This window comes from Vombatus ursinus, unplaced genomic scaffold (genome assembly GCF_900497805.2).
Source record: "Vombatus ursinus unplaced genomic scaffold, bare-nosed wombat genome assembly UNPS02014801.1, whole genome shotgun sequence".
NCBI lineage: Eukaryota > Metazoa > Chordata > Mammalia > Diprotodontia > Vombatidae > Vombatus > Vombatus ursinus.
In genome coordinates, this window is record NW_020954579.1 from 3,257,657 (window position 1) to 3,277,299 (window position 19,643).

The 19,643-nt window shown below is 37.9% G+C and overlaps 1 protein-coding gene across 2 annotated transcripts in view; it reads left to right on the forward strand.

Moving 5' to 3' along the window:
- Window positions 1-18,456, forward strand: part of NPEPPS (aminopeptidase puromycin sensitive) — an 82,608-nt gene extending 64,152 nt beyond the window's left edge. For both annotated transcript variants that reach the window (XM_027872895.1, XM_027872896.1), the window contains 9 exons: window positions 489-628; window positions 2,613-2,747; window positions 3,981-4,200; window positions 11,144-11,286; window positions 12,576-12,632; window positions 14,136-14,243; window positions 15,016-15,171; window positions 15,812-15,859; window positions 17,958-18,456. In XM_027872895.1, the coding sequence (XP_027728696.1) occupies window positions 489-628; window positions 2,613-2,747; window positions 3,981-4,200; window positions 11,144-11,286; window positions 12,576-12,632; window positions 14,136-14,243; window positions 15,016-15,171; window positions 15,812-15,859; window positions 17,958-18,110 (1,160 nt within the window). In that variant the 3' untranslated portion in view covers window positions 18,111-18,456. The remainder of the gene's footprint in view (window positions 1-488; window positions 629-2,612; window positions 2,748-3,980; window positions 4,201-11,143; window positions 11,287-12,575; window positions 12,633-14,135; window positions 14,244-15,015; window positions 15,172-15,811; window positions 15,860-17,957) is intronic.
- The last annotated feature ends 1,187 nt before the right edge of the window (window positions 18,457-19,643 follow it).

Genomic DNA, 19,643 nt, shown 5'->3' on the forward strand with positions numbered 1-19,643 from the left:
TTCCAGAATTTTTCTGTTGATCTATATCAGGGAACATTACATAATCGGCTTTGGGTGCCCTTCCAACTCAGTTTCTGTGATTTTTGTCACCTGGGTCTATAGTTTCTGGAATCTACCCTTTCCCCCATTTGGAGAATTCATGAATCCATCAGGGATAACATTTAAATCTCTGAACTTTTTTATTTTGTCATTTTTATAGTTATAGACAGTTGAGTGGGACAGGGGAAGAAAAATTGAGTTAAAATAACTGTTGGATATGACCATACAAATGAGTAAGCTGTTTCCCAGGTTTACAAGGTGAATCAGTCTTTCAGGGAATTAGGCTATCACTAGATTGTTCTTTTGCACTGATGATAATCTGGAAACCTAAGGAATAGATATACTCCTTTAAATAAGCCATTACTCACCATAGTAGAATTAGGTCTTTGCTTATGAAAATAGATCTCCTGTTTCCTCAAAGCATCTTTTTTTGTCATTGTCTTGCTTAGGAGAGGATTGTCCCCAGTGGATGGTTCCTATAACAATTTCTACCAGTGATGAACCTAATGAAGCCAAACTGAAAATTTTGATGGAGAAACCAGAGATGAGTGTGGTTTTGAAAAATGTTAAGCCAGACCAGTGGATAAAGGTTAGTTCTATTTGTAGCACTTTTATTCCATTTAGTATTCATCTACTTTCTGGACCCAGATAGACCTGTTTCCTTTCTTTCTCTAATATTTCGAGTTCTATAAACTAATTTTGCCTTGTATTCGTTTGACTTAGACCAGTATTTTTTTTTTTCCAAGAATTTTCTTCAAACAGAGATCTCAGATAATACAACCTACATTGTTTTACAAGTCTAGGCACGACAAATCAAGTGGTTCCATCAGCAAATCCAGGAACAGCTTTTGAATTGAACTGTGAACAGCTTTTTGTATATCCCCATAGCAACCACAGCTTAACGAAAGTCTAGCTTGGGAAGAGAGAATACTGTTTTATTGTTGTTGTTTTTTAGGCTGTAGAGTTTTGCTCTTAAGTATTTCTGCCAAATCTATATCTATGAATGGAAAAATGCCTCATTTTGCTTTTGCAAATAATTTTTTGTTCCCAGGATGTTAACTTTTATTTATGAACTGCTTCTACCATCTAGTGGATAGCATGACAGGAGGATCAAGATTGGGGTTAACGTCAGGATTTTGCTTTTCTGACTCCTTATTTGTGTGGAATATTGAAGTTAATTTCATAACAAAGATAAAAGCACTGCATTTAGGATCGGCATTGTATAAAATGATGTAGAAAGAATGAGAGATCTATATCCCTGTAGGACATGTTTTTGGGTTACCATGTGAATTATTACTCTTATTGAAGGATGATTTGCCCTCATTGAGATGGGAACAATTACTCGGTAGTTTCTGAGGTTAAAAGTAACAGTTTGTCTATCCTCAGCCTTAGAGCTCAAAAATATCAGCTTTGAATTTGAATCTATCATTTCCAAGTAGAGATCCCCATTTTCTTCTTTCTCACTTATTCCTTCCTCCTTTCTGGTGGTAGCATGTGGCAGTGGTGGTAGGACAATTGGTATTCTGTAATTGAAACAAGTAACAAAGACTGTCAGTCTTTGTCTTGGTAGAAGCTATGACCATCTCATCTCCGTCTTAAAGATAGTTTTGCCATTTGTTAGCATGTGACTTTAGGCAAGGCACAGCTTGAGCTACTTTATCTAATAAGGATAGCGGGAGCATTTTTAAGCTCTAGTATTCTGTAAGGTATCCATCTGTTCACCTCAGAAGACATCCATTGGGATTTTGTCAAATAATGTCGATCAAAGAGATATAATACTATGTCATTCATAATCTTAAACAAAAGTGAAATTAGAAATTATCTAGTAAATTTTATCCAAAGTAGGAGTTTTTAACCCGTTTGTGTTATTGACCTTGTTGAAACCTATGGACTCCCTCAGAATGTTTTAAAATATGTATTCCCTATGCAAGTTCACAGACCTCTCTGAAAATTATCTTTGGACCTCAAGTTAGGAACTACTGATTTAGAGAATTCCCTTTTAATCCCAGTAAGCCTCCATAATACAGGAGAAAAGAAGACCTTAGGGCAGAGAATTATTACTGGAGATTATTCCTACATGTTCGCTAACCTTTTTGGAAGTAAAATATTCCCTTACCACCAGGTACAGTAAATCATTTGAGGCAGTTACAGTTTTGCAAGCATGACTTGTCATTTTAAGGAGTCGATAACCTCAGTAAAGTATTTGAGATCAGCAGCATGTAATCTTAGTTAAACTAACTCAGACATTTAACACTGTTTATAATGATTGAAATTTGGAATTCTATCCATAGGATCATAGAGAACTGGAAATGACCTTAGGGGTCATTGAGTCTAACTCTAACTGTTTTATATACAGGGAAAATGAGGCTTAAGAAATTTAAATGACTGGTTCAGGGTCCAATAGCCAGTATGTCAGAGGCAGACTAGCTTCCCCCTCCCTACTCTTCCATGCTACCTTTCCATATAAATGTGAAATTTCTAGGGCTAAAAGTTAGCTTGGCATGTATATATGTGTACATATGCATGCATATGTGTGTTTGTGTTGGGTATTTTGTTTTTATTTTTTTTCCCAGTTAAACCTAGGAACAGTTGGATTTTATCGGACTCAATACAGTTCTGCTATGTTGGAGAGTTTATTGCCAGGCATACGAGACCTTTCTCTACCCCCTGTGGACCGACTTGGGCTACAGAATGATCTTTTTTCTTTGGTGAGTACCTCCTCCTTTCACAATATGATAGGCTTTGTTGGTTGGGGGATTTTGCTCTTATTGGAATATTTGATTAATAATATACTTACAGTTCAAAGGACCTGGCTCTTCCTAAAGGTGGAAGAACTTTGTGGTTATGGCATGCAGGTGGCGATTAATTAGTGTAATACAAATGAACTTGCAAAATTCCCTCAGAAACAGTTCTTTGTCATCAATCTAAGCTAGTATTCTGCAACTGTATTTAGTTATTTTCTTGTAGGGTCTTCTCTGCCCAGGGATTAATTCTTCTAGTTTTAATAGAAAATCTGTTTGAATAGATGAGTAACTTTTCCAACTGAGATTTTAAAAACACTTTATTCAGAATTGCTTACTAAATAGAAGCTATAACTCTTGCTTGTGGGAATCTTAGGGTGCTTTCCCCTAATAATGCTTTTTTTTTTCCTTCAAGTCCTGTGCCAAATAACATTTGAATTTGTCAGATACTTAATTTAATAGTCAGGCATGTGTTAGATAATTTCTGGGTGCATTTGGCAGTCTGGATAATTCTGGATACCTGTAATAATTATAAGACTCAGCATGAAGTTTCCTTCAATTTGGATCTTGAAGTTTCACTACTCCCTGCTGATATAACTGGTTTTGGATTCTTGTTTTGTATAAATATAGATTAGCATTGAAGTCTAAAACCTCAAATCTGCTGATTCGAGTGGCAGATTCATCCTTTCAACAGAATAGGCTCTTTGTGTAGTTGATTGCTAGAATAGAAATTGGGTTTTTCCTAATTCCACTTGTTGGTACACACAAGAGTTGAAAGAGTTCTGAGCACTTTAGTGCCTTTCAGTCAACTTTATTCTCAAATTTGTAAAGGACAGGGTAAAATTGACACAGTTTAGATGGCCTAGCTTTGAAAGAGCCTCTGTTAAAAAGTAAAGGCCCCAGAAACTTAATAGAATCAAGAAACTGATCAGTTTTCTTTCACCCTAACCAGTTGGATTAGTTAGAATAGTTTTGCTTATTTTTTAGTACATTGTCTTATGTTATTATAGTAGGATTTTTATTCTAACAAGTGCTCTTCTGAACTCATGTTGTGTCATTTACTTCAAATTCCAGAGATAGACATTTTGCAAGAATAGATAATGTTGAACTTGTTTGTGTATCTCTGTGTTACAATTCTATTTGGAGATTAGGTTTGAAATTAACCTAACTAAAAAACAGAAATTGTTTTTTCTCTCCCAGGCTCGAGCTGGAATCATTAACACTGTAGATGTTCTAAAAGTCATGGAGGCTTTTGTGAATGAGCCCAATTATACTGTCTGGAGCGACCTGAGCTGTAACCTGGGGATTCTCTCAACTCTCTTGTCCCACACAGACTTCTATGAGGAAATCCAGCTATTTGTGAAAGATGTCTTTTCACCCATAGGGGAGAGGCTGGGCTGGGATCCTAAACCTGGAGAGGGTAAGGGGATGTATACTTAAATATTTCAGAATTAAGATTGGTAAGTTGATATAGTCACAGCATTAATGTATTTTTTAAACCCTGAATGATATTAATCAGTATTTAATGTCGAAAGTTCCCATTCCCATTGTTCTTCTCCTTGGACGTTACATGGAGACCGATATATGGAATATTGTCTAAATTAGCTGTTAAATGCAATGTGTAGAAGATAGGGACAGAGATCTATAAACCCATAGCCACATCTGAAATATATGCTTATTTTATTGGCACCAGTTCCTATCAGGCCCTGATAAGCAGATCATTATCTTGGTTAATTCCTTTTTTCTGTCTTGCTATAAACTGTTGCTGTAATTTTATCAGATTTCTTTTTAATTTAAGAGGTAGAAATGAAAATGTAAGTGTTACTTTTGGATTGACATTTTTTTTTATCATATACTGATGACTAAGAAACTAATAACTTACAGTTGAAAACATTAACTTTTTGTAAGTAGTAGTAATATTACTTGAAATTTAATGATATGATGGACTGAATTTTGGGTTTGGAGAGAGAAGTCTTCATTTTAAGCTCCATCTCTGCTAGTTAATGCTTCTCACTCAAGTCTTTCTGGGTCTCAGTTTCCTCATCTTTATGAAGAGAGTTAGGCTCGATGACCTCTGAGGCCCCTCCCAGCTCTGTGTCTGTTATGTCTGTGACCTTTCTTCTGTGATGATCACGTGGAGCACTTGACACTCACTCATTGCCTCTCCTTGGGATATAAGGAAACTCATTTTACTCATAAGAGAACCCAGGAACACACTTGGGCCACTTTGCATACCACAACACATCCTTTACAGAGCCAAAATTTTAAGTCAGAACCTTCTTTATGAGAACCTTTGCAACAATGTGCTTAGAAGGAGAAAAGCAAGTCGTACGTTTCCACAAATACCTGCTTAAGTTCTCTGGCTGTGGTGAAGTAATCCTGAGATTTTTATTTGTTGCACATGGAACACATTGATCCTGGGTGTACAGACTCTTACTAGGTGCCTTGGACATAACTGAATGACTAAGTGTATGCCTTAATGGTTTTGATAAGAGACAACCCAAACAATAAAAACATCACCAAATTGAAGGACTAATTAAATTCAAATAGGTGGCCTTTGTGATTTTACTTCAGGTTAGATAGTATATATATTCGTTTTTAGCTTATCAAACACATCATTTCATACTTCCTCTTTTGAAATATTTGCAATTAGTTATTTCTTTCATTAGTACCAAAACAGATTTCTTTACCGCATGTATCCAGAACAAAAGCACCTATTGCCCTCGTCATAGTTGCAAACATCTAAAGTAAAATTATTTTGTTACTTTGATGGCTCTGTCTGTCACTCAGTCATTAAGCACCTTCTATGTCCCAGGCATTGTCCTAAGCATTAGGGGTAGAAAGGAAAAAGATAGTTCCTGCCCTTGAAGGGCTCACATTCTAATGGAGAAGACAACGTGCAAACAGTCATGTACAGACAAGCTATATACAGGATAAATAGTAAATAATCAACAGAGAGAAGGTACTAGAATTAAGAGGGATAGAGAAAGATTTCCTGTAGAAGGTGGGAATTTAACTATAACTTGGAGGAAGTCTGGGAATGCTGGGAATGGAGATGAGGGAGAACAGTATTCCAGTCATGTGGGACAACCAGTGAAAATGTTCAGCTGAGAAATAAGAGTATCTTCTTTTAAGAAGAGCAAAGAGGCCAGTGTCACTGGAAAAAGAGTGTATGGAGGGGAGGATTAAAGTGTATAAAAAGCATGGAAAGTTTATGGGGTGGGGGTGGGGAGAGGTTATGAAGGACTTCAGATGCCAATTTGGATTTTATATTTAATTCTGGACATGATAGGGAGCCACTGAAGTTGATTGAGTAGGGGTAGTGACATGGTCTGATTAATTTGACAGTTGAGTGTGAGGATAGATTAGAGTGGGGAAAAATTTTTCTAAATAGGCTATTACAATAGTTCAGGAAGATGTCAGATGAAGACTTGTATCAGAGGAGGTAAGGGGATGTATTTGAGAAGTGTGGCAAAGATGAAATCGACAGGCCTTGGTAACAACTTGGATAAGGAGGTGAGAGTTTATGAAGAATCCAGGATGACTACTCGATTGGGGGCCTTGGAGGAGGTGGTTCCATTGACAATAATAGGAGAGTCATGGGAGTGGGGAACTTGGGAGCAGGGAGAAGATAATGGATTCCTTTTTGGATATGTTTAGTTTGAGGTGTCTTCAGGACATCTAGTTTGCGAGATCTGTAGGTAGAGATGCAAGAGTAGAGGTTAGCAGAGAGGTTAGGACTGGATGAATAGATTTGAGAATCGTCAGCATGGAGATGATAATTGAGTTTATGGGAGCTGTTAGATCATTAAGTGAAGTTGTATAGGTCCAGGGCCTACAGAGCTTCTTAAACTTTTTCCACTGCAACCCCTTTTAGCCTTCCAACTGCGTTGGCATTGCACAGTCTGAGGGCATGCTCAGTGCAGGGTGCAAATGCTTTGTGTTCAGAACCAAAGTTGCAGTGAAGTTGCATGATGCAACACAGGCAAGTGCTGCCAGAAACACCTCAGATTCATTGCATTGTGCATTTGATCTTTAATTAACTTGTGGTTGTTGCTTGTTCAGAAACCTTTTATTGTTGCCAAATTTTTTATGACCCAACACCGCCCCCTGCACCTGCCCCACAGTTCACAGCCCAGTTTAAGAAGCACTGAATAGAGGGAGAAGAAAAAAGGTCCTAGGACAGAGCCTTGTGAGACAGCTATGGTTACTGGGGTATGACCTGGATGATAAGCAAAGGAGACAGGAGTGTTCAAATAGGTAGGAGGAGAACCAGGAGAGAGTGGTGTCCCAAAAACCTGAGGAGAAGAGAATATCCTAGAAAAGAGGGCAGTGTACAGTGTCATAGACTGCAGAGTGGTCAAGAAGGATGAGGACTGAGAAAAGGCCACTAGATTTGACATTTAAGAGATCATTGATAAGTTGGAGAGGTCAGTTTTGGTTCATTTATGAAGTCAGAAGACAGACAATATGGAGTTAGGAAGAGAGTAACAGGAAAGGAAATGGAAGAACCTGTTGTAGGTGGCATTCTCAAAGTGTTTAGCCGTAGAGGTCATGAGAGATATGAGATAATAGTTAACAGGAATGGACTTAACAAGTGAAGGGTTTTGTTTTTGTTTTTTTAATTTTTAATTAATTTATTTTGAATTGTCAGCAGTCACTTCCATAAGCTTTTGGGTTTTAAATTTTTCTCCACCTCCTTCCCCAAGACAGTGTGCAATCTGATATAGGCTATACATATATATTACTATTAAACATATTTTCACATTGGTGATGTTGTAGGTAAGAATTAGAACCAGTAGGAGGAACCACCAGAAAGAGGAAACAAAATACAACAGAAGAAAAAAAAATAGCAAATAGTATGCTTCCATCTGCATTCAAATTCCTTAGTTCTTTCTTTGGATGTGGATAGCATTTTCCATCATGAGGCCTTTGGAGATGTCTTAGATCCTTGAATTGCCGAGAAGAGCTAAGTCTATCAAAGTTAGTCATCGCACGTAACTCCTGGTTCTGCTCACTTCACTCAGCATCAGTCCATACAAGTCTTTCCAGGTTTTTCTGAAGTCAGCCTGTTCATTTCTTATAGCACAATAGTATTCCATTACATTCATATACCGCAACTTGTTCAGCCATTCCCCAGTTGATGGGCATCCTCTCAGTTTCCAGTTCTTTGCCACCACAAAAAGAGCTGCTCTAAATATTTTTGTAGATGTGGATCCTTTTCCCATTTGTATGATCTCTCTGGGATATTAGAAATGTTGTTGCTGGGTCAAAGGGTATGCACATTTTTATAGCCCTTTGGGCATAGTTCCAAATTGCTTTCCAAAATGGTTGGATCATTTCATAATTCCACCAACAATACATTAGTGTTCCAATTTTCCCACATCTTCTCCAACATGGATCATTTTCCTGTTTTGTCATGTTGGCCAATCTGATAGGTGTGATGTGGTACCTCAGAGATGTTTTGATTTGCATTTCTCTAATCAATAGTGAGTTAGAGCATTTTTTCATGTGATTATAGATGGCTTTAATTTCTTCATCTGAGAACTGCCTGTTCATATCCTTTGACCATTTATCAATTGGGGAATGACTTGTATTCTTATAAATTTGACTTAATTCTCTATATATCTTAGAATGGAGGCTCGGGGCAGCTATGTGGCGCAGTGGATAGCACGGGCCCTGAAATCAGGAGGACCTGAGTTCAAATTCGGCCTCAGACCAAACGCTTGACACATTTACTAGCTGCGTGACCTGGGCAAGTCACTTAACCCCAATTGCCTAAAAAAAAAAGAAAGAAAAGAAAAAAAAAAGAAATGAGGCCCTTATTAGAGAGACTGGTTATAAAAATTCTTTCTACCCTCCTTCTAATCTTGGTTGCATTGGCTTTGTTTGTGCAAAAACTTTTCAATTTAATGTAATCAGAGCTTTCCATTTTGCTTTTCTTAATATTCTCTATCTCTTGTTTGGTCATGAATTCTTCTGTTCTCCGTAAATCTGACAGGTAAACTATTCCTTGCTCTCCCAGTTTGCTTATAGTATCAGCCTTTATATCTAAATCATGAACCCATTTTGACTTTATTTTGATCTATGCCTAGTTTCTGCCATACTCTTTTCCAGTTTTCCCAGCAGTTTTTGTCAAAGAGTGAGTTCTTATTCCAGAAGCTGGGGTCTTTGGGTTTATCAAATAATAGATTACCATAGTTATTGATTACTGTATCTTGCATACTTAAACCTATTCCATTGATCCACCACCCTATTTCTTAGCCAGTACCAAGCAGTTTTGATGATTGCTGCTTTATAATACAATTTAAGATCTGGAATGGCTAGGAATTGCATTTCTTTTCATTAGTTCCCTTAATATTCTGGACCATTTGTTATTCCAAATGAATCTTGTTATTATTTTTTCTAACTATAAAATAATTTTTTGGTAGTAAGTGAAGGGTTTTTAAAAATGAGGAAGACATAGGCATGTTTTTAGGCAATAAGGAAGCAGACATTAGATATGGAGAGATTGCAGATAAGTGAGAGAATAGAATGATAGAGTAGGCAGTCTGTTGGAGAAGTTGGGATGAAACTTTTACATATAGAGGCATTAGCCTTGGCAAGGAGCAGGGGTATGGAAAGGGTAAGGAGGAGATAGTGGCAGAAGACATCATAATGATTTGAGATGAGGAGGAGGACGAAGAGAGAAGAGGGAGCTCTTGGTGAATGGTCTCAGTTTTTTTTCAGTAAAATATTAGACAAGTTTCTCAGCTGAGAAGGTGGGGTCAGGGTGAGCCATGGGAGGTTTGAAGAGGATTGAAAAGTCTTGGAACAGCTGCTGGGGTGAGTGGTATAGTAAGTTGATTGATTGCCTGGAAGCAGTGAGGACTCAATTGAGGTTGTGCAACATAAAATTGTAGTGGACCCAATCAAAAGCAGTTGTGTAGTTTTCTCCATCTTTGTTGAGCAGCATGTGTATAGGAGTGAAGGTAGCAGATGGTAAGAATGATCAGACAGGGAAAAAAAATCAGTGATATAAGAGGAAAAGGTATTCAGTAAGACAGTGTAGAGTTGAGCACCAAAGGGTCAAAATCAGGAAAGGAGGAGACTGTGGCTAGTGCAGAAGTGATGGCCTGAGATAGAACCAACTGGTTGAGAGATTGGAGGTCCCTGTATGGTTTGATATTGGAAGGCAGAAGAAGTGGAAGGCCAATCAATTGGGATGGAATAAAGGAATTTCAGAATTTGTGAACATATGGAGGTATTATATTTGTGAATGATAGCAAGATCAAAAGTATGATCGTCTTCATGGCTGAAGTTGGGTGGAAGAGTAGGTCATGGGAAATGAGAAGGCCAGGGAACTGAGGTTAGGATATTTGAGTATCAGTATCTATGTTCAAGTACCCTAGTATGTGGGCAGAGTTGAGGAAAATAGAAAGATTGTACTGATTGTACTGAATGTACTGAAGTCATTGAGGAAAAAAGTAGACCAGAGCTACTAAGATTTTGATTGGGTAATAGATGTGGATTGTAAATGGACCTCAAGGAGAAGAGATTACTGAATAGTAATAGTGATGGGGGGCAGCTCGGTGGCCCAGTAGATAGAGCACTAGACTCATCTTCATGAGTTGAAATCTGGCCTCAGACACTAGCTATATGACCCTGGGCAGCTCACTTAACCCTGTTTGCCTCAGTTCCTCGTCTGAAAAATGAGCTAGAGAAGAAAAGAAATGGGCTCATGAAAATCTTGACATGGCTGAAATGACTGAACAACAATTGGTGATGGGGAGGAACCTGAAGCGGTAGTAAAGATTTATATTCCAATTCCCCCACCTTGACCAGTGAGCCATTACTGGAAAGTGTGGCTGGGGAGGCTGTGTCATTATGAGGAGGGAGCTGGATCTCAAGTGAGCCAGAAGATGAAAAGTGAGAAAGGAAAATTTTTAAGATGAAAACAACTTTGTTGCCTTTGGAGTATGCATTCCAGAGGGCGCTGTGGATGGGTATGGGTAGTGTGTATTTGGGGCTTTGTAGGGGGAAATGCATTGAGGGGAAAATAGTAATAAAGCATTGGGGAAGTGGAGTTGAGGAATGGGTTTTGGCTGATGACCTACAAGGATTCAGAATCACTGGAATTTCTGGATCTGGGATCTTCCAAAGGTATTTTCTTGTCGCCATCAATACTAGGCATATTATACCGTTTTTAAATGATGATAAACGAAAGGCTTATTTCCTGGATCAGACAACTGCTTTTTGCTGTGTAGTAAAACCATTCTCTACTTCTTTAATAATGTGGAAATAGTTGTATGAAGTTCAAGTGGCTACAGATTTTAAAGAATCCCATTTAACTACAGTCACAATTCTTTCTGATTCCTCCACAGGTCATCTCGATGCACTCCTGAGAGGTTTGGTTCTGGGCAAACTAGGAAAATCAGGACATAAGCCAACATTAGAAGAAGCTCGTCGTCGGTTTAAGGACCATGTAGATGGGAAACAGATTCTTTCTGCTGATCTGAGGAGTCCTGTATGTTTCTGTATTATGTTATTTTAATTACCAGAGTAGTCTGTCCCATTCCGACTGTCCTTCATTTGGTTTAAAATATTTCCTTTAACTAAAGTTGACCTATGTCACATCAAATCAGCAAACATTTATTAAGTGCTTACTATATGCCAGGTACTGTGCTAAGTGTTGAGGATTAGAAAGAAAGGGAGGGGAACCCAATCCCTGCTTTTAAGAAGTAACTCATAGGCTAATGGGGGACATAACATACAAATAGCTATTATAGATAAGATACACAAATGGAGGTAATCTCAGAAAGAAGGCAGTAAGGTTAAGGAGAACTGAGAAAGGCTTCTTATGTAAGGTGGGCCTTTAGTTGATACTTGAAAGAAACCAGGAGGCAGAGATGAGGAGGGTGGAGTGAAAAAGCTCAGATTTCAGGATTTGGAGTGTCATATGTGAGGAACAGTGTCATTCATTGCAGAGTACATAGAGGGGAATAAAGTGTAAGAAGATGGAAAGGTAAGAAAGGGCCCAATTATGAAGGGCTTTGAATGATAAACAGAATTGTATTTGGTCCTGGAAGTGATAAGGAGCCACTGGTGTTTATCGAATAGGAGGTTGCTATGGTTGGATTTGTGCTTAAGGAAGATCACTATGGCAGCCAAGTGAAGGATGGATTACTGTGGGGAAGAGACTTGGGACAGGGAAAACAGTCAGCTAAAGAGTGCGGTAGTCCAGGTGTGTGGTCATGAGGGCCTCTACCAAGGTGGTGGTAGAGCAGAGAAAGGGTTTTTTGAGAGATGTTATAAAGGTAAAATTAACAGGCTTCAGCAACAGATTGGATATGGGGGATGTGAGGAGTGAAGCATGAAATATAGGCTGTTGCTTCCTGTAGGATGTGAGCTTCTTAAAGGAAGGGACTGTTTTTGCCTCCTTTTTTGTATCACCAGAGCTTAGTACCATGCTTGGCACTTAATAAGTGCTTAATAAATGGTTGACTGACTGCATATAGCAGCTACTCATAACCTTTTATTTGTTTTTTGTTTTTGTTTTTGTTTTTTTTTATTTTACTTTTTGCTAGGCAATTGGGGTTAAGTGACTTGCCCAGGATCACACAGCTAGTGTCAAGTGTCTGAGAACACATTTGAACTCAGGTCCACGATAGAACTCTATGGGTGGAGCTCTATCTACTGCACCACCTAGCTGCCCCCTAACCTTTTATTTTTTTGACATGTCAGTTTACCATGTCTGAAAATATCTGAAAGTGAAAGTTATACTTAACTAAATTCTCTTTGATTGTTAACTTTTAGGTATATCTGACTGTTTTGAAGCATGGTGATAGTACCACATTAGACATTATGCTAAAGGTAAGTGCACATGGAAACTGTTGCTGCTTTATGACCTTGAAATGACTTACACATTATTCTTAATCAACTGCAAGTAATTGGCAAGGGACATATCACCAACAGAAAGAGTAATCTTCCAATAAAAAGACAATGAGAGAATAGTACTGTTGTTGTTCAGTCATTTCAGTTATGTCTGACACTTTGTGACCCTATTTTGGGTTTTCTTGGCAGAGATAACTGCACTGGTTTGCCATTTCCTTCTCTAGCTCATTTGACAGATAAGGAAACTGAAACAGAGGGTTGAATGTCTTGCCCATGGTTACACAGCTAGTAAATGACTGAGGTCAGATTTGAACTCAGGTCTTCCTGAATCCAGGCCCAATGCTCTATCCACTGTGCCACCTAGCTGTATATCACAAATGATTTAATAAAGATCATTCTTTTTGCTTCTTGCCAAGTTATTGCTACAAATTTGTCTCTACTGAACCTAAGACCTAAAATGTTCTTTTTTTCTTTTTATTAAATGGCACACCCTGATGTAGGAGAAAGCCCTGGACTTGGAGACAAAAAGCCCCAGTTCAAATTTTGTCTCTGATGCTTGATACACTGTGGGAACATTGCCAAGTCACCTTAACTTTCTAAGTCCATTTCTTTCTGTCAAATGGGAATAGTAATACTTGCATTTCCTAATTCCTTGTGTGGTTATGAGGTATCACTTTTGTCAATTTTGTTATTATAATTAAAACAATTATGAATAATAAGTTAATGTTAATGAACAGTTCAAAATTAGAAATCTTTGAGGGTTCCTAAGTTTTAGCTCCAAATTTAAGAAAAGTCATAAACATAATTACATTTGAAGTTTCTTCACAAAGATAAGATGTTCTTTCTAGTGAAGAAGATATAGGTTCTGTGTATTTTATAAATAGTTTGATGACTTGAAATTTTGGTATAGGTGAGGGCCATATGAATCATCTGTGTGTTTGCATTTCATACCAGCTATCAAAATTCTCTCTACTTTAAGGAGTACTAATAAGAGAGAAGCTTTGACTAAAAACTAAAAAAAAAAAATTTGCTTGTTCTTATTTGTCTTTGTAGATAGATGGTCAGGGTTCAGTCATTAGCTATAATGCATACAGTAATTAGAACAAATGGTGAAAATTACTTGGTTCTATTCACAAAGTATATTAGTCATATTATCCAAGTACCTAGCTTAAATAAATAACTTCTATTGCTACCTTTGGTGGCAGAATGAGGCTTGTATTGTCTTGGTGATAGGGAAATAAGAGGGAAGGAGGGTAACAGCTGTGCTGTAGTTTAGTGTAGAGGTGCCATCTAGTGGGCTAGCATACATGGTTTTCTAATTAGATCAGAAAAAAAAGGGGTGTTACAAGTCAATTCTAGCAGTGAAATGGTTTGTAAAATCAACAGAGACTATTTGTTTAGTGCTAATAATTGCTGAAGTTTGAGTTGTATTTCATTAGAACATGGTCTAGGAAATTAAAACCCTACTGTTACTCCCTGTAGCTTCACAAAGAAGCAGATATGCAAGAAGAAAAGAATAGAATTGAACGAGTCCTGGGGGCCACTTCACCACCTGAACTAATTCAAAAAGTCCTCACCTTTGCACTTTCAGTAAGTTAACTGGAAAACTGCTTTTGAAACTAGTTGTTGTCTGTTGATGTGTTGCAGGTATCTCTAATTTGGTCTTCTGATCCATTAGCCTTATTATTTTAAGGCTTCCTTCTCAGGGAAGGTTATATAGGAATGTTTCATTCTCTGAGGGACTCAGTGCCTGCTGTTTGTTGTACCCTTCCTTGCCCTTTGCCCTATCCTCATGTCTAATAGGGTTCTGTTTTCCTTGGTGCAAAATTTTTTTTTCTTTTTTCTTTTTTTAGTTTATTTATTTGGTCAGGCATTTGGGGTTAAGTGACTTGCCCAGATTCACACAGCTAGTGAGTGTTAGTGAGTATTATATGTCTGAGGTCGGATTTGACCTCAGGTCCTCCTGACTCCAGGGCCAGTGCTCTATCCACTGGGCCACCTAGCTGCCCCGTGCAGATTTTTCTTAAGGTAAGTTGAGTGGCTTCATTTAGATCACAGATCTTAGATTTTAGAGCTCATAGAATTTAGAGGTCATCAAGTTCTGTGTCCTCCTTTTTACATATGGTAAAACTGAGGTCCAGAGGGGTTAAGTGATTTGCCCAAAGTCACGCAATATCTCAGGCAGATCTTAAATCTAAGTCTAAATCCATCTCTCTTTCCACTATACCACATAGTCAGTTACTTAAATAATGGTAACTTTGAGGACTAGTGTTCACCTAGCTATTTATTCTATCTAAGTATTACCTTACAGAGAGTTTAGAAAGACTAAACACTTTATTTCTTTAATTTTTTTTTTTTCCAGGAAGAGGTACGTCCACAGGATACTGTGTCTGTTATTGGTGGCGTAGCTGGAGGCAGCAAGCAGGGGAGGAAAGCTGCTTGGAAATTTATAAAAGACAACTGGGAAGAACTTTATAATCGCTACCAAGGAGGATTCTTAATATCAAGACTAATAAAGGTACATATGATCATTTGTGCTTGTTTTTAAGATACCCTCACAGTGTACAGGACCTGCGAAAACTCAATCCCTGTTCTCTATGAGCTTATATTGTAAACAGACAAAGGAGACCATTCTTTGACTTGCCAAGGGTCACACAGGTAGTAAGGGTCAATTGTCTGAGGCCGGATTTGAACTCAGGTCTTCCTCACTCTAAGGCTGGAGCTCTATCCATTGCACCACCTAGCTGCCCCTAAGGAGACCATTCTTTTAAAAAACTGTGACTTATTTTTGTCTAACGCGAAATGTCACACACGCCCTCCAAAACCCAATCCTCAGATTAAGGCATTGATTGGTTCTTTTTTTTGTTGGTTTTTTTCTTTTTTGGGTTAGGCAATGGGGTTAAGTGACTTGCCCAGGGTCACACAGGTAGTAAGGGTCAGATGTCTAAGGCCGGATTTGAACTCAGGTCCTCCTAAATCCAAGGTCAGTCCTCTATCCACTGCACCACCTAGCTTCCCAGATTAAGGCATTGAGAGTTAGTATAATTTGTTTTTAGACATATAGAAATTTGTTTCCATCTTCTACCTGTTAAATGTGAAACATTCTCCTTTGATGTGGGTTAAATTTAAAACACTGTGCATTCTTTATCTCTTTTCAGCTTTCAGTTGAAGGATTTGCAGTTGATAAAATGGCCGGAGAAGTTAAGGTAAGAACTATACTACTTTAAATTTAACTTTTTTAGCATGAAAAATGCATCTTTAATAGCTCTTGCTAAGTTGTGTCTTAGCAAAGCCTGGTATTTCAATGGCAGCATCAGGCTTAGATTATTTCAAGCACCTCAGGATTCACTCCTTCCTCATCTGAAGAAAAGATGACATTGGTGGCTAATCTGGATTGTCTGTTATCAAGAAAATTCAGAGATAACATCATCTTTTCTGGAGATTAGAACATGGCTAAAGTCTTATTTTGATACAGTAGTGTGCTTACAAAGGATTATCTTTTCATTCACCCTTCTGGTTTGATAAGCAAGATACTGCCTCTGTAGTGTGGACTCTGTACCTGACGATTTTGGCATATTTGTTGCAGGCCCAAATTGATCATTGTCTCTTTCATTGCTTAGCCACTTAATCATTGAACATTTTTACAATCTGGGTTTTGCTTCAGTCTTTTTGGGTAACTGCATAGTGTCAAAAGTAAGTGTCTTGATTCACATTGTAAGTCCAGAGAAACATTTCTCCATTAAAATTGTTAGTTTCTGGGATCACCTGAAGAAGTATCCACTTCCAGAAGAGCTCATACATAGAATATAATTTGTGTATAACTTAGGTGTAGGAATTAACTGCTAGTTCAGTGTTGCTATTTTCCTTAATATCTGTATCTTAAATCTAAGGCAACTATCATTTGAATGGAATTTGAATAGAAGGAATGGAAGTAAAAGCTTTCGTGTAATATATTCTCTTTTCCTCCCCCCCCCCCATTTTTTTTTCTTTTTACTCTTCATAAGATAGCAGTTCCTTAGAATTTTGTGTTTTTGGCTACCTTGGATTTATATGCAGTCTTGAAAATTATAGGAACTACTGTTCACAGAAGTTTTCTACAGCTACTAGTAGTGGGAAATCAGTGATGTGTAAGCTCCATTTCCATACAGCTTTCTGGTCAAATGTACATGTAGTAGTTACACCTTATGCTCTTCCAAAGTACATTTGATCTTTTGGGGCTGTCTCCTCCAACCTCAGTGTTGTCATATGTGTCATGTCTAACATATTTTTGAGGCTCTTTCTCATTTTCTACTGTACCAAACTGGATGTTTATACCTAGAAAAATATTTTAAATCTTTTAACAAACATTTTCAGTATTTAGAAGCAAATGTATTTGGGTTGGGACTTCTCCTGTCTATCAGACAGCATTAACCTATTAATCATGAGTATAAATCTGGACCTGACTAGGATTCCTGGCTGTCACTGTGTGACCTTGGACAAGTCACTTAACCTCTCTGAGCCCAAATTTCCTCAACTATTAAATGAGAAGATTGGACTGGATGATCTTTTTCTTCCAGCTCTCAATCTGTGGTCCTAAAGCCTGGGGATTGGAAGATTTTCAGGCCTGATAGCTATGTAAGAAAACTGCCTGAAGGATATGTTTGTTTCAGGTAACTGGGGTTAACACACAGAAGGTCCTTAAGAACAAGTAACTCGCCTCTGTAGAAGAAAGTTAGTTTTCCAGAATCCTAGTTTGACTCCATTGGGATACTCTTCATTAAAAAATCTTACCCTATTGTTATGTTTGCTATTTAATAGTTGCCTTGTTTTACTTAGAAAGAACTGCATTTGGTGGAAAATAGTGTTTCTCCTGAATCACATTGCAAAGTACAGAAAGAAAAATACTGCAGAATGACAAGTATTAAATTATTAGTATCTAGGGCTCCTTGAAAGAAAAGTACAGACAGAATTCAAGCTTTCTTGTCATTTACAAGCTGGGACATCATATATAGAAAGTGAGCTTAAGAAAAAGAGAATTAGTTCTTCCTTACTGCTATTTTGCATAAAATTTATTTGAGAAGATTTGATCTTGAATTTTCTGAATAGTTTGCTTATGTTTTCTTAGCCTTGTGGTGTGGAATGAAGTAGCTAAAGAATGGATGGAGATTGTAGTAATAATTTTTTATTAGTAAGGCTTGTGACAATTTTGCAAGCTAGCTAATTTTTTCCTCCATAACATTATTTAAAGTGTTGCTTTCTTCCTCTGAATTCAAATGCTCATTAAGCATGACATAAACACCCACATTCTGGGTTGTTTTGCAACAGGCTTTCTTCGAGAGCCACCCAGCTCCCTCAGCAGAGCGTACCATCCAGCAGTGCTGTGAAAATATCCTGCTGAATGCTGCTTGGCTGAAACGAGATGCCGAAAGTATCCATCAGTACCTCCTGGAGCGAAAGGCCTCTCAACCCACAGTGTGAACCCCCAAGCATGCAGCCACTGTTGTCCTGCTGCCTCTTGGCAAGGAGGAGGTGGAGCTACCCTACAGCTGATTCATATGCCAAGATTTTGGAGTCTTTTCTCAAACCAATGGGGGTTGGACAATGAATGTAGTTAACTGGTTCCTGCTCACACTCCAGAATTAAATTCTATTAAAAAAAAAAAGGAAAAATCAATTCAGCAAAAAAAAAAATGTAAATATGATAGTAATAAAATAGAGCATAATGAAACTGTGAAACTTCCTGAAGCCTTGTCAGTGGTTAAAAGGATTTAACACTTCTCCTATGATGTTAATGGCAGATGTTCTGTTTTTAAAACCCTCCAAAAGGAAATTTGAGAGGCTTCTGGGTCAAGAGGGATTTGTGAAGTGTCTTGGGCAGGAATGGGTTAACACCTTTGCAAACAACTTATGAGCCATGGATAGTGTGCATTTGGGGAATGGCTAATAGGAAAGGCGGACAGCTGGTATGATGAGTCTGCGTCTGTGCGTAATGCTGAGTGTTGGGGGGGGGGTGTAGAACCAAGGGTAGTAGTCTCTCTCTGCCTCCCTCCCTTCTTTGTGACCTCTTGGCAAAAACAAAACAAAACACCCAGTTCTCCCTCCTTCTTGGTCCTACCTCTTGGTGTCCTTCTCAGAGGTAAAGGAATAACAAGGAAATCTCTTTAATAGCCACATTAAATAAGAGAAACTGATTCACATTTCCTTTTCTTCTTAAGGTGATCCCCCCTCCCCTTTTTTTCTTTTCTTTTCTTTTTTTTTTTTTGGCAAGAGTCCTAAATTGCATGCAAATGCAGCAGTAAAACTATGAAGGGTTTCATTTGGGCCTTCTGGAGGGATTTGTTCTACAGAAAATGCTATTACTTGTCTGACAGATCCAACTGTTGCACCTCTTCATGGCCAAAGTGGCATAAGCTTGTCCTGGTTAATTGTTGTGCATGTATGAAGTGGATGATAACTGATTGCAAGAGCTGAACTGTATCTTAGTGATAACTGGTAAAAGTAAGAGTATAAATCTCTTGCCACCCTTTGTTCCATCTACAGTGTATTCAGCTAACAAGACCTTACCCATCTAATCCAATTGAGTTGTGGTTTTGTTTGTTTTTTTGTTTTTTTATGTTAAACCTTTTCCCTTTCCTGTCCCCCACCCACCATTTTTTTTTTTTTTTTGTTAACAGGAATTCATATTTGGTGTGGCTTAACTATTTCAGAAGGTCATCAGATTAACTGTCAGACTGCTTCCCTGAAACATTTTTTGTGCTATTGTTTTAAAAAAATAATAATTAAAAAAAACTGTTGGCGTTAATAAAAATGTCAATGTGAAATTGATGCCTTGATTTTCTTTTCTGTTCACTGAGCAAGGAATTTAAAGGACCCCACAACTTTCCTAGTTGCTAACATTCAAACAGGATAGAACTTGAGTTCAACTTCTTTCTTTGGAAGAAGGGAGGGAAGATCTTTAGGATCACAACAGAATTTTTTTGATTATAGGAAATTCTGATATTTTATGCCCTGA